Source organism: Canis lupus, chromosome 10, assembly GCF_003254725.2.
Source record: "Canis lupus dingo isolate Sandy chromosome 10, ASM325472v2, whole genome shotgun sequence".
NCBI lineage: Eukaryota > Metazoa > Chordata > Mammalia > Carnivora > Canidae > Canis > Canis lupus.
In genome coordinates this window covers 16,234,640-16,255,140 of record NC_064252.1, presented here as the reverse complement: position 1 = coordinate 16,255,140, position 20,501 = coordinate 16,234,640, and the positions used below count along the sequence as shown (strand labels likewise).

The window sequence follows — 20,501 nt, the reverse complement described above, 5'->3', positions numbered from 1 at the left end:
CATGTCCCATTTTTAAATTTTCTTAAAAACCTCATTTTAGAACAGTTTTAGATTTACATCAAAATTGTGAAGATACTACAGAGTTCCCACACACCTCATGCCACTTTCCCCTATTATTAACATCTTGTGGTACATTTGTCACAATTAATGAACCAATACTGATACCTGTTCATTAGCTAAAGCACATACTTATTCGGATTTTTTTGGTTTTCACCTAATGTCCTTTTTATGTCCCAGGATCCCGTTCGGGATACCATCTTACAGTTAGTAGTTTTAACTCTAGGTTTAGACTCATCTTGGTTCTGATGGTTTCTCGGGTTTTCCTTATTTTTGATGAAATAAGGAAAGTTTTTAAAAAGTATTGGTATTTTGTGGAATGTCCCTTCATTGGGATTTGTTTGATATTTTTCTCATGACTTGACTGGAATTCCATTATTTTTGGGAAGAAGACCACAGAAATAAAATGCCATTTTCATCGTATCATATCAAGGATACATGCTATTAACATGACTTACCATTGTTGATATTGATCTTGATCACTTGGCTGACATAGTATTTATCAGATTTCTCCACTATAAAGTTACTCTTTTTTTCCCTCTTCCCCATACTATATTCTTTGGTACCACAAGTTTTATAGGCATCAACCAATAAACCTCTTATACTTCTGTCTTGACATTGGCTTCAGGAGGATCTGAACAGGCACAACTGGTTTCAGTAGTGATCCAATGAAGCAACTAGTAAGAAATCACGATCCTTTGCTTAGTTACTGAAACTGATCCAGTTTTCAAATGGGACTGAAGAGGTGGCTGAGTTCCTAGGAAGCTACTAGCAGGTATTTGAAGTACTTTCCATAAGGAACCCACAGACATTTACTGGAATGAATATATATTTGAAAGGTGGAATAGCCACACATTTGGGAAACAGTTGGACACATGGTCTGAGTTGACATTGAACCAAAGCGTCATCGTGGGGTCAAATGCAAGCAGGACCACAGGGCATGAGTGAGCTACATGAGCAGATAACCTACCATTTCACCCACCACAGTGATAGCACCCCGCCTCAGTTCATGCTTGTGACTATACTGAGGGGGCTCCTGTACCTCTAGGTAATTTTTAAAAACCAGATGTTAATTTATCATTCACTTGGCCCAAAATCTGAGGGCAAGCTGAAAATGGACAGTGATTGCATGATAGCCTTGAAAGGCAGCAGTAAGAGAAAATCCTCAGGGTGGGGCTTTGAGCAGTGTTCCTGACTATCCACTTTGCATGGAAGCACATGTGGCTTGAGCTAAGAGTCAATATGGACACATGGACAGTAGCAAATGTCTAGCCACAGGCTAGGAGTTTGACAGGAAAAGGATTGAAAGGTCAGAAATAAGAGGGTCTGGGGCAGAGGCATGTGAATGGAAGTAAGAGAGTGGGAATGGCGTGCAGAAATTATTTTACAGATTATTGCCCACCAGAGGCATCAAATGACAAAACAGACGAAGTAAATCATCAGTTGACATTAGCTAGGCTTTGTCCCTTGCCCACCCAGAATTAACATGATGGGCAAAGGAGGTGCATGATGCTACACATAATGCAGTTGCATGGACTTCATCACCGTTGATCAGCTACCTCTGTATGTAGAGTCTACCAAAAATGGAGATGAATCCCGAGTCCCTAACATAGTACTATTGTTTGAGAAGACCAACTGGCACTTGGTGGCAAGCTGACTACCTTGGGCTCCTTCCACTCTGGGAAAGCCAGTGGTTTATTTTCATTGAAATCAACACCTATTTTGACATCTTTTTCCTGGGTATGGATGTGACCCTCCTGCCCTCAGACTTTAGCCAAAACCACTGTGTGTGGGATTCTTGAGTGTCTGATCCACAGGAAGAGAACACTACATGAGCCAGCGTCCCATCCGATGTCTCACTTCAATGATGAGGTCTATCAGTTCTGCTCAGTATCAATAGTATTCCTCAGATTTTAAATATTTTTAGACATCTTGGCTAATACCACCCATAATCCTTCACTCGGGTGGTACGTTGATTTGGAGTGGTCCTGTGTTTTTGGCAATTCCTTCTGCTAGAGAAGAGAAAGACTGCAGTGTCCAGTGTCTTCCACTGTGCCCTAGCCCACCACCTCTATGGAGCGTTGTGGAAGGGGTTCGTGGCTACGCTGCCTCTTGCATGTCCTGTCCCCTCCGGAGTCACCAAGCCTGTGTGACTGTATCTAGTTCCCTCCCCAGTGCTGTGTGTTGTTCCTTGTTCCTTCTGCACTCGTTCTTGCTCTGCTCCAGCCTCCCTTTGTGTCGTGTTGGTTCCATCCAGCACTATAGTTCATCGCTATGGGGAGTTGAGGAACCTAGAGAGAACCCAACAATCTTTAACTTCATCTGGTTTTAAGAAATAACATCTGATCCTTGACCATTTAAATGAAGGAATCGAGATAGCACTGGATCACTAATATTTCGTCAATATTTATTGACTGAGTGTACTGACTCTTTCACACTTTCTCAAACCCTTACCTAAACCAAGGGCAAGTATATGCTACACACAATGTAGTATGGACACTTGCTGGAGATAATCCCACTAGGGCCAGGAACATTTCAACAGTCCCAGAATTTTATAATGCAGAATAGAATATACAGTACTTTAAGGAGTGAACCAAATGCTCATTTACCACTCAAAAGACTATTTGGGTCAGAATATCCTGATCAAAATATATTCCTGAAACTCAGTGTTCATGGAAACTGAGTTAAGAGTAATTTTCCCTAACACCTCTGGGATTCATGCTAATCATCCCTTATGCAAGGAGTCAACCTGTAACTTGTGTAATAAAGATAAAAGTAAGTATTCTAAGGACACAGGGTGTATGGTTCTCGGAGTGCTAGAGATAATACCAAGAACCAGACTTAGGAAACAAAACTTTAAAAGACACTGTATTCCTTTGACCACATGATGCTATGAAGGGACCTCTATATATTGATTTTAATGCCATTATTTTCAGACTAATGGACATTTTAATTAAAATAACTTTATAGTAAGAATGTCCTTTCAATTGAATCAGTTACAGAATCCAACTCAAAATAAGAATGAAAGGAAAAAGGAAAACTTACTGGGTGGAAATAGGATATATTCTAGGAAAAAAAACAACACGTGTGGAAAGTTGGGATAAAACTAGGTATCAAGGACTACAGATTTAAACTGCTTGTTTGTATTAATTCATTCTTTCCGTGTAGTCTGCTAAACAGCCTCAGAGCTTTACATTTTAAAACTTTCACCAACACGGAGAACCTGTCTTGAATGTCTGTCTGGGTCTCAAGCGAAAAACTATGATGGTGCCCACCTGTGTGGTCAGCAGACCTTCCCCAAACGAAGGAGATAGAATCACAATAACAAAATGTGGATATAAAAAGTGAGGGAAGAAGGGTAGGAAAGAAAATGGGAGAACAATTTTTTAGAAAAATGTGAACTTAAGGAAATAAATAACATATAGAATACATCCGTGATTTGCACATGTCCAGGGTGGAAATAAGCCAAGAGGAGAACTTCTCAGCCAGGCACTGGGGATATTTTGGACAGGAGAACTCTGCTGTGGGGGCTATCCTAGGCATCGTGAGACTGTTACCAGTATTCCTGGCCTCTTCCCACTACATACCAGCAGCACCTTCCTGGTCACGACTTCCACAATGTTTCCAGATTTTGCCAAACGTCCCTGGAAGGGAGGTTTCTGCCCCCAGTTAAGAACCACTGGCTTATTGCAATCATATTCCATGAAATTACCTGGAGCATATCTTGAAGAGTAAAGTTAGATGAGTAGAAGTTAGATGTACAGATATAGAAGTTAGTCATAGTGGGGACGGAATACGGTATCATGAAGAATCGATACTTTTAAATGCATCAGAATGTCCAGAAAATAATTTTTCAGTCCTAGGTTGTAACATTTCACAAATCCAAAGTCAGTCTTCTCATTTTAAAAAGGGAAGCATGGGCAGCCCTGGTGGCTCAGCGGTTTAGCGCCGCCTTCAGCCCAGGGAGTGATCCTGGAGACCGGGGACCAGGACCGAGTCCCACATCAGGCTCCCTGCATGGAGCCAGCCTCTCCCTCTGCCTGTGTCTCTGCTTCTCTCTCCTCTCTGTGTATTCTCATGAATAAATAAATAAAATCTTTAAAAAAAATAAAAATAAAAAGGGAAGCAATACCAACTCTGCAGAGTGGCTTTGGGGCACATCATTACATAATGATGTGAAAGCACATTGGATGCTATTTAGTAGTATATAAATATCAGAAAATACTACTAAATAAAAGCACTGTAGAGAACCAACCCTTTCCTCTACCTAAGGCTTTTTCTCAGAAAAGAAGTTGACACAGAAATTATATATATGTAGGGCTTTTTTGTATAATTCTCATCTTGCCCCTTTTAAGAAGATGCTTTTAATGTAATAAAGTTAGCAAACATGGAGTTTATACCATTTGTTGTATGCTATGTTAGGTATCTTTATTCAGGTCATTTATTAGTACTACAAATGGAAAGTAGTTTATGTTGTTAATTTATGAACTTTTGCTATCATATTAAATAACCTCAAGTAAATAACTTCTTTAAATTTTTATTTTATTTTAGCACATAAATTTGGAAGCAGCCAAATTGCTCAATAATAAATAATTAAACTTTTGACATTTATTTGTCCTTGGTGGCAACAAATTAACAAATTACAGCCTAGTAAAGAATTAGAACAAGTCTTTAATAAAATATTAAACATGAAGTAGAAATAAGAATTTGTCTCCTAACAGTGCCAGTACCAGTGAAACTATTTCAAACACACACAATACAAATACACATAATGATATTCAATGCCTTGATACCACATGGTCAGTATCATCACCACCATCATCACCACTATCAGTAACTATAAATAGTAATTAATTGATTTTAGATAGAAAAAAAATAACAATCATAATAGTGATGACAAAAACAAGAAAGCCAAAGGTTATTAAATGGTTATCTTAAGTTGGAATGGTTCTATGCACTTACATGTATAATCTTAATACTTAAGAAACTTATTAACCCTCTTAAGAAATATTTAAAACATAGAGATAGAAACATTTACACAATGGGAATTCCTTCCTTTATAAGGATAACACAGTTAAATCTTAAGACTCATTAGACTGGTCAAATCTTTTGTAGTATTTCTATCATCACGTCTTTACCTATTCTTAGTGTCTAAGAGCTTGCCTTATACTAATTACTATAAAATACAAGTTTTTTGTTTGTTTCTATGTTTTTCAAATTTAAATTTGTTGAAGAAGAAAGAGAATAAAAGGTATTCCAGTAGCGGTTTATATATATTCTTTTTTGTTAAAGCTCAGTATTTTATTTTTTGCTTATATTGTTTTTTGTATTATGCTTTTGGCCTATGACGGTGGTAAATCTTACTGCTCCTCCACCTTGCCCTCCTCATCCCCCTCCTCCTCGTCCTCCTCTTCCTCTTCTTTATCTCCTTCCTCTTCCTTCACTTCCTCTTTCTTCTTTTCCTTGTCTTCTTCCTTCACCTCCTGTAACTTTTCTGGCTGTACCTCAACTACTTCAGAGGCAAACATTATCTCTTCTTCCAACAATATATTTGGAAACCGAGACTGTATTATTAAAACAACTGTGATACATATTGTAAAACACAGCATTCTCAGAAAGAAAATAAATAAGCACAGTGGATCACACACAATTGGCCGGGGAACTTCCCATCTGGGGTACCAAAATCGATAATCTGTAAATAAAGAAGCAGGACTGAAAGCTGGATTTCACATAAAGTAGTTAAGTTGTCCAAGAAATAAAGGACAGCAATACATACATACGGATTGGTCACGATCTGCGTTACCTAAAAAGAAAAAGAAAGTCCATAAGGAATTACGTGAAATTCCTTCTTTCCCTAGAGATAAGATTATTTTTCTAAAAATAATGACAGCATTCTCCCAGTCCTCAGGTATCCTGCTGCCATCTTTGATGGGCCCCTTGCAACCAGTAGCCCATCATAAAATACAGTATATTCCCTTTCAGTAAAAGTCAGCCTCGTCTGATAGAGAACACAGAAATATAGGAACGAGGACGTGTTGATCCCATTACTAAGTCACCTTGTAGGATGCACTTCACTTCTGTCCATTAAAGATTCTTTCCAGCTTCAATATCCTAGGGTCTTATAGCATCTCTTACTTACATCTCTCTTCCTACCAGATAACTCCAAATTAATATTCTGATTTACCTCACTTTACTCTTTAATTCTTATTTTCAGGAGCTTTTACTTGCCCTTCACTTCCTAGAGGGCAAAGCTAAGTCTGGAGCCTGGTCCTGTTCCTGCTCTCCAGCCCAATGCTATCGTAATACCTGCCAGGAAATACATTTCCTTTCCTCCACGTGCTGGGTGGGTAAGATCAGACCATCCTCCCCGGTGCGGTCAGGAGGGAGGCCAGAGGACAAATGCGTCCTTACCCACAGGGAACTCCACAGCAACCAGAGGCTTTGTCTCGCGAGAAAATTCAGAAGTCACTCTTCAGACCATGCTAGAGGTGAACTGACCTGTTGGATCTTTGAGGATATTTGAGCCTTTTGTGCCTGGTCTTATTTTACTTCATATTTTATGCAATGATTTCTACTTTAGCCCTTCTTAAAAAAAATCTTTTACCTCATAGTCTGCATTTTCTCTACTTCATTCCATGTATGTGTATCAACTTAGTTGAGCAATGATGTAAATAGCAAGTTTCTTCTTTGTGTTTTCCTTCGTTTGTCATCACTATTCTTCACTGATTACACTCTTCTTTTACTTTTGCACTTGATTGGATATTTAAGTACATTTTTTTTAAGTACATTTAAATATACTTACATCTCTACTGTTTGATTTATCAGCTTTCAATATTTTTTGGCCCCTGGCTATGGAAATTAAGCACATTTCTCTCTCTCTCTCTTCTTTTCCCCAATTTTATTAATTATATCATTTACATATTGCTAAAATTTATTATATTTACATTTTGTTTTGTAATTGTAGCCTTCAGAAGTTAGTCTTTGTCTATTAAGTCTCAATGCTTATGGATAGTTTTTTTCAGAGCAGTTTTTCATTTTCCATTCATCTCTTCTTTTTGGTGAAAGCCAACCTCTGGCTTTGTGAGAATTATGTGCCACAAATTTGTGTTTCCACAATATTCGCCTATCTGCTTGTACTTGAATAATAAGTTTGGCTGAATTTACATAAGCATTAAGGACAGTATGGGAATTACTCCATTATCTCTTGACACTGACTGTTATTGTGGAAAAGTCTGACACCAGCCAAAGTGTGCAGGACTGCCAACTGCCCACGCAGCACTCTACCCCACTGGTGTCACGTTGATTCTGCGTTGCAGACCTGAAGCTGGAGCGAACTCCCTTTCTGTGAATCCCTTCCTCTGAATAGCTTCAAGTTAGAGTTTGCCAAAAACAGGAATGCAAGTGAAATTTGGGAGATTTAAGAGAAGTGGAAACCATTATTCTTCAGGGGTGAGTGGTCGCCAGACACAGAGGGGCAGAGACACAGGAAGAGGGAGAAGCAGGCTCCCTGCAGGGACACCCCCCCCCGCCCCCCCCCCCCCCCCCCCCCGCCCCATGTGGGATGATCCCCGGGACCCCAGGGTCACAACCTGAGCCAAAAGCAGACGCTCAACCACCGAGCCCCCCAGGAGTCCCTGTTATGGATGTTTTTATGTTTATTTTCTTTATCTTACTGCATAGAAGATCTGTGCATTTGTCAAATCTGCTACATTGAGTACAAATTACTCCTTGTTTATAAGGCCTTCTTGACAGAGATCCTCTATAAAAAAGCAAAAAACAGTTAGAAATTTTTAGTTAGGTTATAAAGGTGATTTAACTAAGAAAATGGACTCTAGGAAGTACTGATATTAGAGATATAATCTTCTCCTTTTATCCCCAAAGAAAATAGTCTCTTCTGAAATGAATTGCCATGTCCTTGAAACAAAGTACTCTAATTTAAATGAGTGAGTTTTAAAGCTACTTTCATTTTAGTTTGTAGCAAAATTTTCCTTCCACAATGATGTTACAGAATGTTTTATAATTAATTGCTTTCTCCTTGGTACAAATGTATTAAAAGTTCTAGAGAAATGATATATTAATTTTCTGAAGACTATGCAAAATCCTGAAATGCCTATTGTCCCAAAGACCCAGCTGCATGACTTACTAGAGGTCTGCCCTAAAAATATGTAAATAGAAAAACAAGCAAATAAATTTAAATGGGATTTTACAAATTTCGTTTAATCTGTTGTACAAAACAGAAGAAAGAAGTGAGAAATTATTACATCAATTGCCCAGAGCTACGTAAGAAAAAAAGGCCAAAGTAGATACAAATTGGGAAGCTTATATGAAGGATTTAGGTTAAGGAAGAAGGAAAACAAACAGGGAAATTATAATTTTGAGTGAAAAAAGGGTCATTAATCCTGGTCATTTAAATAGGAATGCTTATTTGCTCAGTGTGTAGTTGGAAACTCTAAAAACTAATGTTAGGTACATAAACCCCTGGTTAGGTCACTCTGGGCCATTTGGAAGAAGGGTGAACACTAAGAAATAAATATTCACAAACTTGCATATCAAATTTCTGAGTCACATTGTATCTAGATTGACTTTGGAAAGGCAAAAAAATATCTATATATCTATATCAAAATAAATAAATACACATCACGCGGAATACAATGGGTCCTCTTTTCCAAAGATTTGAATTTCATATCACTATTTATATCATATAGTCAGAAATGCCAGACTAATACTCTCATGCACACGGATATTCCTCTTGTTCTGAGTCTGTAAGAAGTTTAACCTAAATGGGACCCCTGGGGGGCTCAGTGGCTGAGCACCTGCCTTCTGCTCAGGGCGTAACCCTGGGTCCTGGGGCATCGAGTCCCCTGCCGGGCTCCCTGCAGGGAGCCTGCTTCTCCCTCTGCCTGTGTCTCTGCCTCTCTCTGTATCTCTCATGAATAAATAACATCTTTTAAAAAAAAAAGTTTAACCTAAATCAAGTTAACTCTGAATCTACAGTACAATTCCACACCTGTAATTGGAATTATTGGTCTGGATGAGGAGAAAACAACAGTTAAGCACCTATAACCAGCAACGTCCATTGACATTTCACAGCCGCCCTGGCAGTACCTGAAGACACAGACAAATTTCTCTATTTTTAGAGAAATAGGCATTTTAGGCATTTGCTTTTTCCAAGAAGCAGCCCAGTGGTTTTCTGAGACCAAGTCAAGAGTGAACAGTCCTCTAGAACATTCTCTAGACTCATCTCTGTCCATACCTTCAGTGTATTACCACCTGGAGGACGTGTGTCCAGGTCCTGGATAAGGATGTGTTACCTGGTAGGCCTTGTGGGCAACTATACCCATGTCCAAACCCAAGTCCATTAGAAGACCATTATTCACATTTTACAATAGAGCTATACTGTTTCAGACAGAACACAATCCCGGTGGTGACCGAAACTATCTCTGCCTACGCTAGACTCATACCTGCCACCAGCTTGCTCGTGAAGGAGGTAATCCAGCTCCATGGATTGACAATCTGTAGGCAAATTCTTCTCTTCAAAGTTTTCCCTGTGCAAACCCATCTCGTCTAAACATTGTCCAAAGAACAAGGGCAGAGCACATCAGATAGATGCTCTGATAGATTTTCTTTCCCATCATCAATATTTATTGAGCATTTACAGTGTACTAGCACAATAGAACATACAGAAAACATTGTCCCTGCTCTTGAGGAGCTTACACTCTAAAAGAAAATAAATTACATCTCTTTTAAAATGGTATTTTTGTTTGGTGTTTTCTGCAAGGTACTGAGGAAACAGTCTGTAGGGTAAGTTTTGGGAATAACTTAGCCCCATCATTATTTAAAGAGAGGAAGAGGAAGGATTTTAAAGGCAGACAATGACAGACCATTCAGGAAGGGTAGGGCTCCATGTCACACACCCAGAATATCCAGAGCACTTGAAGCAGCTCCCTGCACTGTCACTACTTCCATATACCATTGAGGAAAACCACAGCACTGGCTTCTGGCTCATGTCCGAACATCTGTAGGTTTCCCAAGAAGACTTAAAGATCTATCCCAGAGGGCTGGAGAAAAATACAATGTGGTGAGCATCAAGGAAGATTATCTTTTAACAGTTCTACCTGGCTCCCCGTCTGATACAGCTCCTGTATCTGTCTTTGCTAAAACCCCATGACTACTTCCTGGACTTATATAATGTCAAGGAAAGCATGAATCCGTTTTTTTTTTTTTCCCAAATTATCCTTGTATGTGCAAAGCACCTTACATTAAAAAAATTTTTTTTAAAGATTGATGTCTTTATTTTAGAGAGAGAAGACAAGCTGGGGGAGGGGAGAGGGAAAGGGAGAGAATCTCCAACAGACTCCCCACTGAGCACAGCAACCGACACAGCGCCCATGACCCAGAGATCGTGACCTGAGTGGAAACCAAGAGTTGGATACTTAACAGACTAAGACACTGAGGTGCCCCAAAGCTACCTTATTTTATATTGCTTTTGGTAAAACTCAGTCACATCTCCTTCCTTCACTTTCACATTTTGCACCTGTAGGTCTAGGGACCACAGTTAAACACCAGTAAAGCTCCTTTGAGATGGATATTATTTAGCTGCACCATCTTCTAATTCTCCCCAAGATACCATCTTCCTTCATTTTTTTCCTTTTTTTTTTAAATAAAGATTTTATTTATTTATTCATGAGAGACACAGAGAGAGAGACCAGCAGAGACACAGGCAGAGGGAGAAGCAGGCTCCATGCAGGGGGCCCGACGTGGGACTTGATCCCGGGTCTCCAGGATCAGACCCTGGGCTGAAGGCGGCACTAAACCGCTGAGCCACCTGGGCTGCCCAAAATATTTATTAATTTTAGAGAGTGAGAGAGCATGTGTGCAGGTGATGGGAGAGGCAGAGGGAGGGAATCTTCAAGCAGATCCCTCGCTGAGCATGGACCCCAATGTGAGGCTGGAGCCCATGACACGGAGGTCATGATCCCAGTTGAAATCAAGATCCTGACCCTTAAGGACTGAACCACCCAGCTGTCCCTCCTCTCTCCCATTACTTAATAAATGACCTGCAAATCCTGTTATTCATTGCCTTCTGAAAATGTCTTATATATTTTTCTGATCTCAATCCAGATATCCTTTGTTGATGTTAAGTAAAAGCAGTGCATGTACAATACTTTAAGGAGATGGTGGAAAGGAGGAAGAAGAAAGGGGCAACCTTAAAGGGGAAAAAATGTCTCCATCCTCCACTTTCCCTCTGTCTCCCCAAAGATAGCTTCTGTTTAACAGTTCATGATTTCTACCAGAAGCAAGTTTTTTTTTTTTTTTAATAAAAGTTTCTCAGTACTTCTCTATATGATAGACTCCTAGCTGTCAAGCTAAATATCTCTAAAAATACAGGAATAACAGTATTTTAGCTTGGTACATTGATGGCTAGCCTTGCTGCGTTTCCCAACTTCCCTTGCAACTTCCATGTGGCCATGTGATCCGTTTTCCATCGGAAACAGCAGTTTATGCACATCACTTCCCACTTTAAGAGATGGCCATGCGCCCACACGTTTCTCTTCCCTGACTGTGAGCCTAAGCTAGCCCTTACCTGCCACTTGGACTTGATCTGCAGACAAAGATCCTGCCTCCCAGGAGTGGGGAGGCAGTGAGAAGGGTCCCTGAATGAACAGTAGCGCAGAGCTACCCACCTCACTGGATTCTTACTGACTCCACTTCTCTCTTACTGAATCACTTGATTTTCTGGTAACACTAGCTGCTATAACAAAAAGACCCAATCTTGCTTATTATTGTTCTGCATCTTACTTTTTCATCTTAACAAGTGAGACTGGTACATAAAGACCAGTATTTTTCATGGTTACACAATAATGCATTGTAAATTGATTGCTCAGTCTGCTATTACTGGATTCATTAGTTTTTTTTTATTTTTTTATTTTATTTATTTATTTATTTATTTATTTATTTATTTATTTATTTATTTATTTTTTTTATGATAGTCACAGAGAGAGAGAGAGAGAGGCAGAGACATAGGCAGAGGGAGAAGCAGGCTCCATGCACTGGGAGCCCGACATGGGATTCAATCCCGGGTCTCCAGGACCGCACCCTGGGCCAAAGGCAGGCGCCAAACCGCTGCACAACCCAGGGATCCCTCATTAGTTTTTTTTTTTTTTAATTTGTTTCATGCTATTAAAACATGTTAAGATGGGTATTCTCGTATATATATCTTGGCCAGTTTTCATGAAGATATTAATAAGATATAATTCTGATAAGGAGATTACAAGATCAAAAGGTAAGTATAGTTTAAATTTTGTTATTCTGTCCTATTTTGGAAAATTGTAACAATTTATTGCCCCATCGCACGTGCAGAGTATCAGTTATGCTTTTCTATGCTTGTCTCAGATGGATGAGTGAAAAGTAGTAACTTATTTTTGTTTTTACTTGAATTACTTCAATTATGAGATTGAATATCTCTTCATAGGATTAATGACTTTTTTCTCTTCAGTAAATGACGTCTTCATATCTTTTGCAAATTATTCTTTTGGGTTGTTTCTCTTTTTCTTTATTATTTGTATGAATTCTTTGTAAATTAAGGAGATGAACTCTGTCATATATTCCACAAATATATTTTCCAGTATATTATTTTTTCTTTGGCTATATCTATGGTATTTATTTAGCCACAAATTCATTTTAAATTTTTATATAATCAAGTGAATATATACTTCTTGATTTTTATGTTCTGCTTGGTGAAGCAACTTAACATCAACAAACACTGGTATTTCCTTTGCTCAGAAAATAACATGGTCTTTGCTTAGATTCTGCTTCTCTGGCTATTGTTTCAAGAATTCCCTCAGAGAGAAAACCAAAGTAAATATAGGGTTCTCAGTAAGTCCTTTTCTATTTGCAAAGATCATAGCTCTGCATTGGTTATTTTGTAATGACTAAAAGCAATATTCTTATATGTTTTGCCTGGTCTTTATAGTCATTTTCATCAGGAGACTAATTCTTATACTAGATTACATAATATCCAAAAGCAAAGTGGATCAAATATTTAAAAGTTAAAAACACAAAGAATTACTGGAAAAAAATGTTGAATAATAATACTTTGAGAAGGCTTGCTTGAGGATGACACACACTTCAAAACCTATGGAAAAAAATACTGGTACTTTTTCTAATAACAAAATAATTCTTTTTGCAAAATTATATCATAAATAAAGTCAAAGTTAAACATCAAACTGGGAAAATATTTATAAATGACATTGCATGAAAGAATTAATTTTCTTGCTACCTGAACACTCTTACAATTACAAAAAAAAAAAAAAAATCCAACAACTTAAGAGAAAAATCGTGAATGTATAGAAACAGGTCCCAGAAAATGAAATCCAATTTTTTTTTGAAACTTACAAAACGATATCTAAACTCATGTAAAAAAAAAATAAACTCATGTAAAATAGGAGATGAAAATTAAAAATATACTGAACTCATAGCAGAATGTTTGAAAATATATTATGTTAGCAAGAGAACTGAAAAGCAATCATATGAGAGGTCATATGTTAATGTAAAGAATTGTTATTAGAAAAGTAGTATAACTAAGGGGCACCCGGGTGGTGCAGTTGATTAAGCCTCCAACTCTTGGTTTCAGCTCAGGTCATGATCTCAGGATGGTGGGATGGAGCCCTCCATCAGGCTCTGCGCTCAGTACCAAGTCTGCAAGAGTTTCTCTCTCCCTCTCCCTCTGCCCTCACCTCCCCACAACACACTCTATAAAAAATAGAGTATAAAAATAAATAAATGTTTAAAAAAAACCAGTATGGGGATCCCTGGGTGGCGCAGCGGTTTAGCGCCTGCCTTTGGCCCAGGGCGCGATCCTGGAGACCCAGGATCGAATCCCACATGGGGCTCCCGGTGCATGGAGCCTGCTTCTCTCTCTGCCTGTGTCTCTGCCTCTCTCTCTCTCTCTCTGTGACTATCATCAATAAATTAAAAAAAAAATTAAAAAATTAAAAATAAAAAATAAAAAAAACAGTATGACTAAGATGAATAGATAGTACTAGCTATCCAAATTAAAAGTATATATCCTCTTTAACCTAGTAATTCCATGACTATAAGATCATGTTAGTATGATACTAACTCATGTGAGAACCACAGGTCTACCTGGATAATTATTACTTGATAAAGCTAATAAAATATTCTAAATGTACATGAAAAGGAGAGCACTGTTTATTATTTTATTTTTAAAATTTTTTAAAGATTTATTTTATTTTATAGAGAAAGAAAGAGAGCATGGGGGAGAGGGGCAGAAAGAGAAGAAGAAACCGCTGAACCACCCGGGGATCCCCTTAAAAGTGTTCTTTTCAAAACAGAGATAAGATTATGTCACTCACTTGCTTTAGAACTTTCCATTGGCTTGGCCACTACTTGAAATAAATTCCAAAGTCTTAACACGGCCTATGGTATGTTGTTTGGTGAGGCTGTCGCCTAATTTTCTACCTCAGCTCCTACCTCTAACCAGTTATTCATTTCTTAAACATGCTTGACGCATTCTAAGCTCAAAGGTTTTATACATGCTCTTCTATCTGAAATATTTAGTCATTATCACACCAAATGCCACTTTCTCTTACAACTACCCTATCTCTATCCCATACTTGTTATTCCCAATATGTCTATCTTGCTTTAAGTATTATAGCATATTTTGTTACCTACTTGAATATTATTTATTTGTTTATTTATTTATTGTTTGTCTCCCTTCCAAGACTACAAACTAAATAGGGTCACCCATTTTTGGTCTTGTTGGTAGACATAGATCAATGCCTTGTACAGAGTTGCTGAGTGCATAAATGAAGATAGTGCCCCAGAGGAACCTCCTTCCTCTCTTACATCAGTACCAGGTTCTCTGAATTTTCAATACCAGTCAACAGTTAACTTCGAAAAGTTTCAATACAAAGGTATTGTTCCAATGCTTTCAGTTTTTAGGAATGAAAGGAGGCCTAAAAAGTTAAAAAGTTTTATGTCTACATCCTGAACTTGTTTTGCATGACTATGTTCAAGGTCACAAAACTTCTATCACGGAAAGGATTTCTGAGGCTAATTTGATTGACATCATAGTTCTCTTATTTTCCCTATCCAGAGGAATACAATCAGTAATCAGTAATCGATGGGATTTGTTTTTTCTTTGTGGTTTAGTCCCAGAGCATTTTATTTGGCAGAAATTCTTAATCCTAGTGTGTAGTCAATTTTTTACTGTTTTCCTGACATGGTGATTAGGATATTTTCTCATTTGGTTGGACATTTAAAAAAAAATATTTTATTTATTTATTCATGAGAGACAGAGAGAGAGAGAGAGACAGAGACACACCAGAGGGAGAAGCAGGCTCCATGTCGGGAGCCCAACGCGGGACTCGATCCCAGGACTCCAAGATCACACCCTGGGCCAAAGGCAGATGCTCAATCGCTGAGCCACCCAGGTGTCCCTGGTTGGATATTTTAATAATATTACTGACAGTATCATCTTGACCTGTAAGAAAACTTCAAACTTTCCAACAAAACTCTTCAGAGATGGAGGCTATTTTGGAAGGTAGTTATTTCCTGTCATAGGAAGGTATTCAGGTGTAAGGTAAATAATCACATGGTAAGTAAGTGGAAAGAATTCAAGCTTCTTCAAAAGAAGACTCCTGAAGTACTCTTGCCAATTTGAGATATTTGGATTTTTTATATGAGACTAGCCTCAAATAGTAACACAACTTGCAAAGGATGGTCAATTAAGTGTCTTTCAGTTACAAAGCTGATGCACTCCTGAAACAACTCTCACAACATACATTTCAACACATCTAACCTTATTTTTCTTTGACTTTTATTATAAATATGGAAATAAACTATTTTGGAAAATAATTTAAATTCTATGCTACTTAGGCTAGATATTGTGAAATGACACTAAAGTTAAAATTCTTTTAGGAAGTAATACTTGGCTAGTTTGTATGTTAAATCAATATACCCAATAGAACTGAAAATATTTCAATTTAAAATCCTTAATATCTTATATTTAATTCTTTTACAGTTCACAAAGGCTACATTGAAAAACTATATAAAAGATTATATTGAAAGTTAGGAAAAGTTAATCTTGAAAAATTCCCAATTTATTTTTACATTCTTTTTAAAATTTAAGGTAACTTACCCTGGTGCATAGTTGCATATGAAAATTACTGCATATCTAATATGTCCAATCTTTGTACATGGAGTTACGGCACAACCAATTTTGTAAGATGTGTCCCAAACAACCTAAAATACAATTTTCCAAAAAACCCCAAATTTGATTCTAAACATTTACTCAGTCATACTATAAACTATAATATATTCAATTCACAATCTTTAACCAAACAATTTAAGGAATATGAAGTATTCTTTATTTGGATGCAAGTAGAGAATTGTCACAGATTTCAGGAAGCATTTCCCAAATTGTATTTAGAGAAATATTTGGCAGGTTCTGCCTTAGGATAAAGAGTTTGAGAAACACTGATCCAAAGAATTTTGGAGCCAAAGGGAGGCACACTTGCTGAATCAGTTTCCAAACTCCTGTTGAAGCTGAGAGCTCTAAGTTATTGGCAGAGAGGAAGAGGGAAAAGAAAGGAGAAAATGTTTTGGAAGCCTGGAAGTTGTAAGTAGAAAGGAGAAAAATGACATCAAGATTATAAAAGAGAAGGATAAGCAATACAAAAATAAAGGTAGTTGAATGCAATTAGCATTTTTCTTTTTTGTTGAGGAAATTCCATTATAAAATAAAATAAGAGTCTGGACCTGCAATTTAAAAAAAATGAATAAAAAAGCTGGTTTCTATAAAAAGAAAAACAGGTCTTGAATTGGAGTGGCAATATAATAATCATTAAAGATATTCCAGAAAATTCTCTGTATGGCTTTAGTATTTCTAATACTTCCACATAAAACAGTACTTGTATTGTCTTGTTGACATCTGTGGAAGAGAAAAACAGTTTCTGGTTTCCTTTTCTCTTTATCCCAACCTTCAGTAGTTTTAAAAGAGTGATTCTTAAAGAAATAGAATGATACAGTAAAAGAATAGATAATAGAATGTCTGCAATAGTTGAAATGGAGTTAAGCAGGTCAAATACGGGAAAACAAAAAGGTCTAGGATACCAAAATTAAAGAGTAAAAATTACCAGAGGAATTGATCATGAAGTAGACTTGGTTAATGTACTGGGATTATTAAAATCATATTCAGTAGACTTGGTTAATTTACTGGGATTATTAAAATCATATTAAGGAATCTGGCTTTGATATGAGTAAAACAATGGAGAGCCACTATATCTTTCTAGAAGAATTAATCAAATGTCTTGAAACACAACTCATTCAATGGAATTTGAACACAAGATTTCAGTATGAAAAAGATCACAAGATTTTAAGTTCTAAAAAAAAAAAAAAAAAGATTTTAATTTCTGCATAAAATATGACATCATAGTATATTGATTGAAAAATAATCATCTCTTAAATCAGCTTGGAAGTTCATCCAATAATTTCTTGTTTCTTGATAACAAGTATTTATAGAAGACCAAAATGCTTTGTTCTTGCCGTTAATAAGACAAGCTCTCTGTACCAGTGGAGTATCATATATAAATAGATGATTATAAATAATATGTGAAATAATAAGTGTATGTAGAGGAAATAACAAGTGGCTCAGTATTGTTGAAGTATAAAGTGTAAAGGTGGATTGTTAGGAGACAGGAAAACAATGCTATTAATTTTCACTTAAAATGTTTTAATCAGTTATATCATAGTATGTGTACTAATCTGTGCAAAAAATATCAAATCTTTTACTTATGTTTATAATTTAAAAATAATTTTTATTTTCTGGTTTCTTCCTTTTCCAGAATGTGTTACTTTTAGAATAGCACCTATCATTTCTGGGTATAGAGATGAAATTTATTACATTTATTTACTTTAAAGATTTTATTTATTTATTCATGAGAGACACAGAGAGAGGCAGAGACACAGGCAGAGGGAGAAGCAGGCTCCCTGCGGGGAGCCCGATGCGGACTCGATCCCAGGACCCCAGGATCACGACCTGAGCCGAAAGCAGATGCTCTACTCCTGAGCCAGCCAGGGGCCCTGAGATTTATTACATTTAAAGGAATGTTTTAACTGTATGCCTCATGTAATACATGGAATCATAGACATTTTGAAGATCTAGGACTGATTAGAATTTTGATTCCATTAGAGGTAATAACTTTGCCATTTAAGTTTATTTATAATATTGAAACATAATAAAAAGCTTGATAGTAAAGTAATTAAGGAGTCTATTGAATTAATATAAATATTAGATACCTGTTTATAATGAGAACAGTCACTAGAGCAACTGTCATTTTCAAAATGGTACTTTTTTCTCTCTTCATACCAACTTCTGATAGCAATACTTGCAGTGAATTCATTTTCAGGTCCAATCCATATGTTTTCACCAATACCATTAAATTTAGGATGGGCCATATTTAGTTCATCTAAGTGAGTATTATGTTCAGCCACACATTTTTTCCCCCATGCTCTAGCAGTCCGTGACAAAGCTACATCCCAAGTCTGAAAAAAAGAATGCAAAAAGCAAAGAAAACAAATTAATAATAAGTTTTTTTTTCTGAACTATTTTCCTTGAGTTCTTATTTAAGGAAAACAATTCTAACTTTGTGCTTATGGGTCTTGTTTGTGGAATTTCCATGGGAGAAAATGTTTTTGATTAATCATAAATGAAGTAACTATTTCCTGAGGCAAAGGACTATCTATATAATTGTAATTTAAAAATCAGATTGCTAGATGATGCAAATGGTTATAATACTCTTACATGTAGTCTTCAGAATATACACTTTTAATCTTATTCCTTTTATACAGAGTAATACAATAATTTAAAATATTCATCTAAAACCGTTTACTGAATACTAAGTATAAACTACCGTAATGTGGGGAATAAAATGCAAAGTCATGAATAAATTTTGTCTTCTATAGTTTATAAATATAAAATTTTAATACATAGTGATACTTGGTAAATACTATAAAAGAGGCACATGTAAAGTTCTATGGATAGTCTCAGAAATGTTAAAAAAAAAAAAAATCACAAGATACTGTTCCCTGGCCAGCTATCTGGAAATATCCAGAAAAGTGTAATTTTATCATTATTTAGACTCATTAAGTTCTACTTAATTTTACTTAAGGACAAGAACAAAAATACACATAGATAAGTCAGCAAAATAGTTGTAAAATCAACATACTTTGTACATGTTACAGTGTATCTGAAAACCAATACTAAGATTTTCTTGGCATTTTCTCAATTTCATAGATTACACACAATTATAGAATATTGGAAAATAAATATCCCTTTAGAATACTAATCGTTAAAAAAATCACTTTTGTATACATGCCTTTCTCTATACACATACAAACAAGACCTAAATGGGCATGTTTTAGGTCGGGATTGCATGATTCAGTCTTTGCAGCCCTGCAATCAGACCACACACGAGGTAGTGGCCTCCACTTGGCAGTTTTCCCCTGGAGACTGTCCATTCGGCCCAGACTTCACAAGGTCAACAGCAGCATTCAGGGGCAGCGCTTAGTAAACGTCCCAGCCCAGCCTCAACGACCTTTACGTGGATTTAGACCCACGCAGAAAGCGCGGTCGCCGCGATCCATCAGCCTCAGGGAAGCAGCCCCGGGGTCGGGGTCGTGGGGTCGTGGGGCCGCGGGGGTGGGGGGGCGCAAGCTGGACGTGGTTCGGCCTTAGAGCCTCGCCCCGGGGCCCAGGTTAGAGCCTCACCACGAAGCACTAAGTTAGAGCCTCACCATGAAGCGCAAGTTAGAGCCTCGGGGGAGGACGTTGCCCCGGAGCTCATTGTGCAGGTTCACGTACTCATTGATAAAGTGTACGTCCTCTTCGTGAGGCAGCTTCGCGTCCAGACGGTAAGGCAGCAGCAGCAGCCCCAGCGCCCAGAGCCACACGGCCAGGAGGCCCCCTCGCCTCGGCAGCAGCCACCGGCCACGCCACCCCCACGGCGGGGGCCTCGGGGCCTCCATGGTCCGCCGGGCGAGCAGGCCACTGCGCATGCCCCCGGGCCGCCTCTGCGCTTGCGCCGGCCCACGGGCCCCATGACGCATGCGCTCGCCGGGTTCTGTTAGAGGAGCCGAGGGAGCGGCGGAAACGGAAGTCACGGGGTCGGTGACCGGGTGTGCAGCGCTGTGTCTGCAGAGCTCTGGGAGGGGGCGGGGAGGCCGGGTGTGCAGAGCTGCGGGAGGGAGGCGGGGAGGCCGGGTGTGCAGAGCTGCGGGAGGGGGCGGGGAGGCCGGGTGTGCAGAGCTGCGGGAGGGAGGCGGGGAGGCCGGGTGTGCAGAGCTGCGGGAGGGGGCGGGGAGGCCGGGTGTGCAGAGCTGCGGGAGGGGGCGGGGAGGCCGGGTGTGCAGAGCTGCGGGAG

General features: G+C 38.2%; 2 protein-coding genes across 4 annotated transcripts in view; one reads left to right on the top strand and one right to left on the bottom strand.

The window, feature by feature from the left end:
• Positions 1 to 4,645: 4,645 nt before the first annotated feature.
• GLIPR1L2 (GLIPR1 like 2) lies at positions 4,646 to 20,295 on the bottom strand. The gene is made up of 6 exons (XM_035695939.2): positions 19,876 to 20,295; positions 18,379 to 18,624; positions 16,220 to 16,323; positions 7,731 to 7,816; positions 5,834 to 5,860; positions 4,646 to 5,749 (listed from the first exon to the last, which is right to left on the bottom strand). Exons 1-6 carry the CDS (start codon positions 20,185 to 20,187, stop codon positions 5,418 to 5,420), a joined length of 1,107 nt encoding a protein of 368 aa, XP_035551832.2. The 5' UTR covers positions 20,188 to 20,295; the 3' UTR covers positions 4,646 to 5,417.
• The window catches only part of CAPS2 (calcyphosine 2), an 84,831-nt gene continuing 84,552 nt past the window's right edge, over positions 20,223 to 20,501 (top strand). For 2 of the 3 annotated variants that reach the window (XM_049115178.1, XM_035695931.2), the window contains exon 1: positions 20,263 to 20,305. The gene's annotated coding sequence lies outside the window, so the exon portion shown is untranslated. The other variant, XM_025476546.3, reaches the window with a different exon arrangement.

What these genes read in the sequence shown, in the direction of transcription:
- GLIPR1L2 (XM_035695939.2), bottom strand. Translation starts at nt 20,187, where the DNA reads ATGCGTCATGGGGCCCGTGGGCCGGCGCAAGCGCAGAGGCGGCCCGGG. An exon ending in ATATGCAACTATGCACCAGG is followed by an intron (nt 7,817 to 16,219) that starts GTAAGTTACCTT and finishes GCTTTTTTATAG; the next exon opens with AGGATCTCTGTCAAGAAGGC. An exon ending in ATGCACAGATCTTCTATGCA is followed by an intron (nt 5,861 to 7,730) that starts GTAAGATAAAGA and finishes TTTTCTTTTTAG; the next exon opens with GTAACGCAGATCGTGACCAA.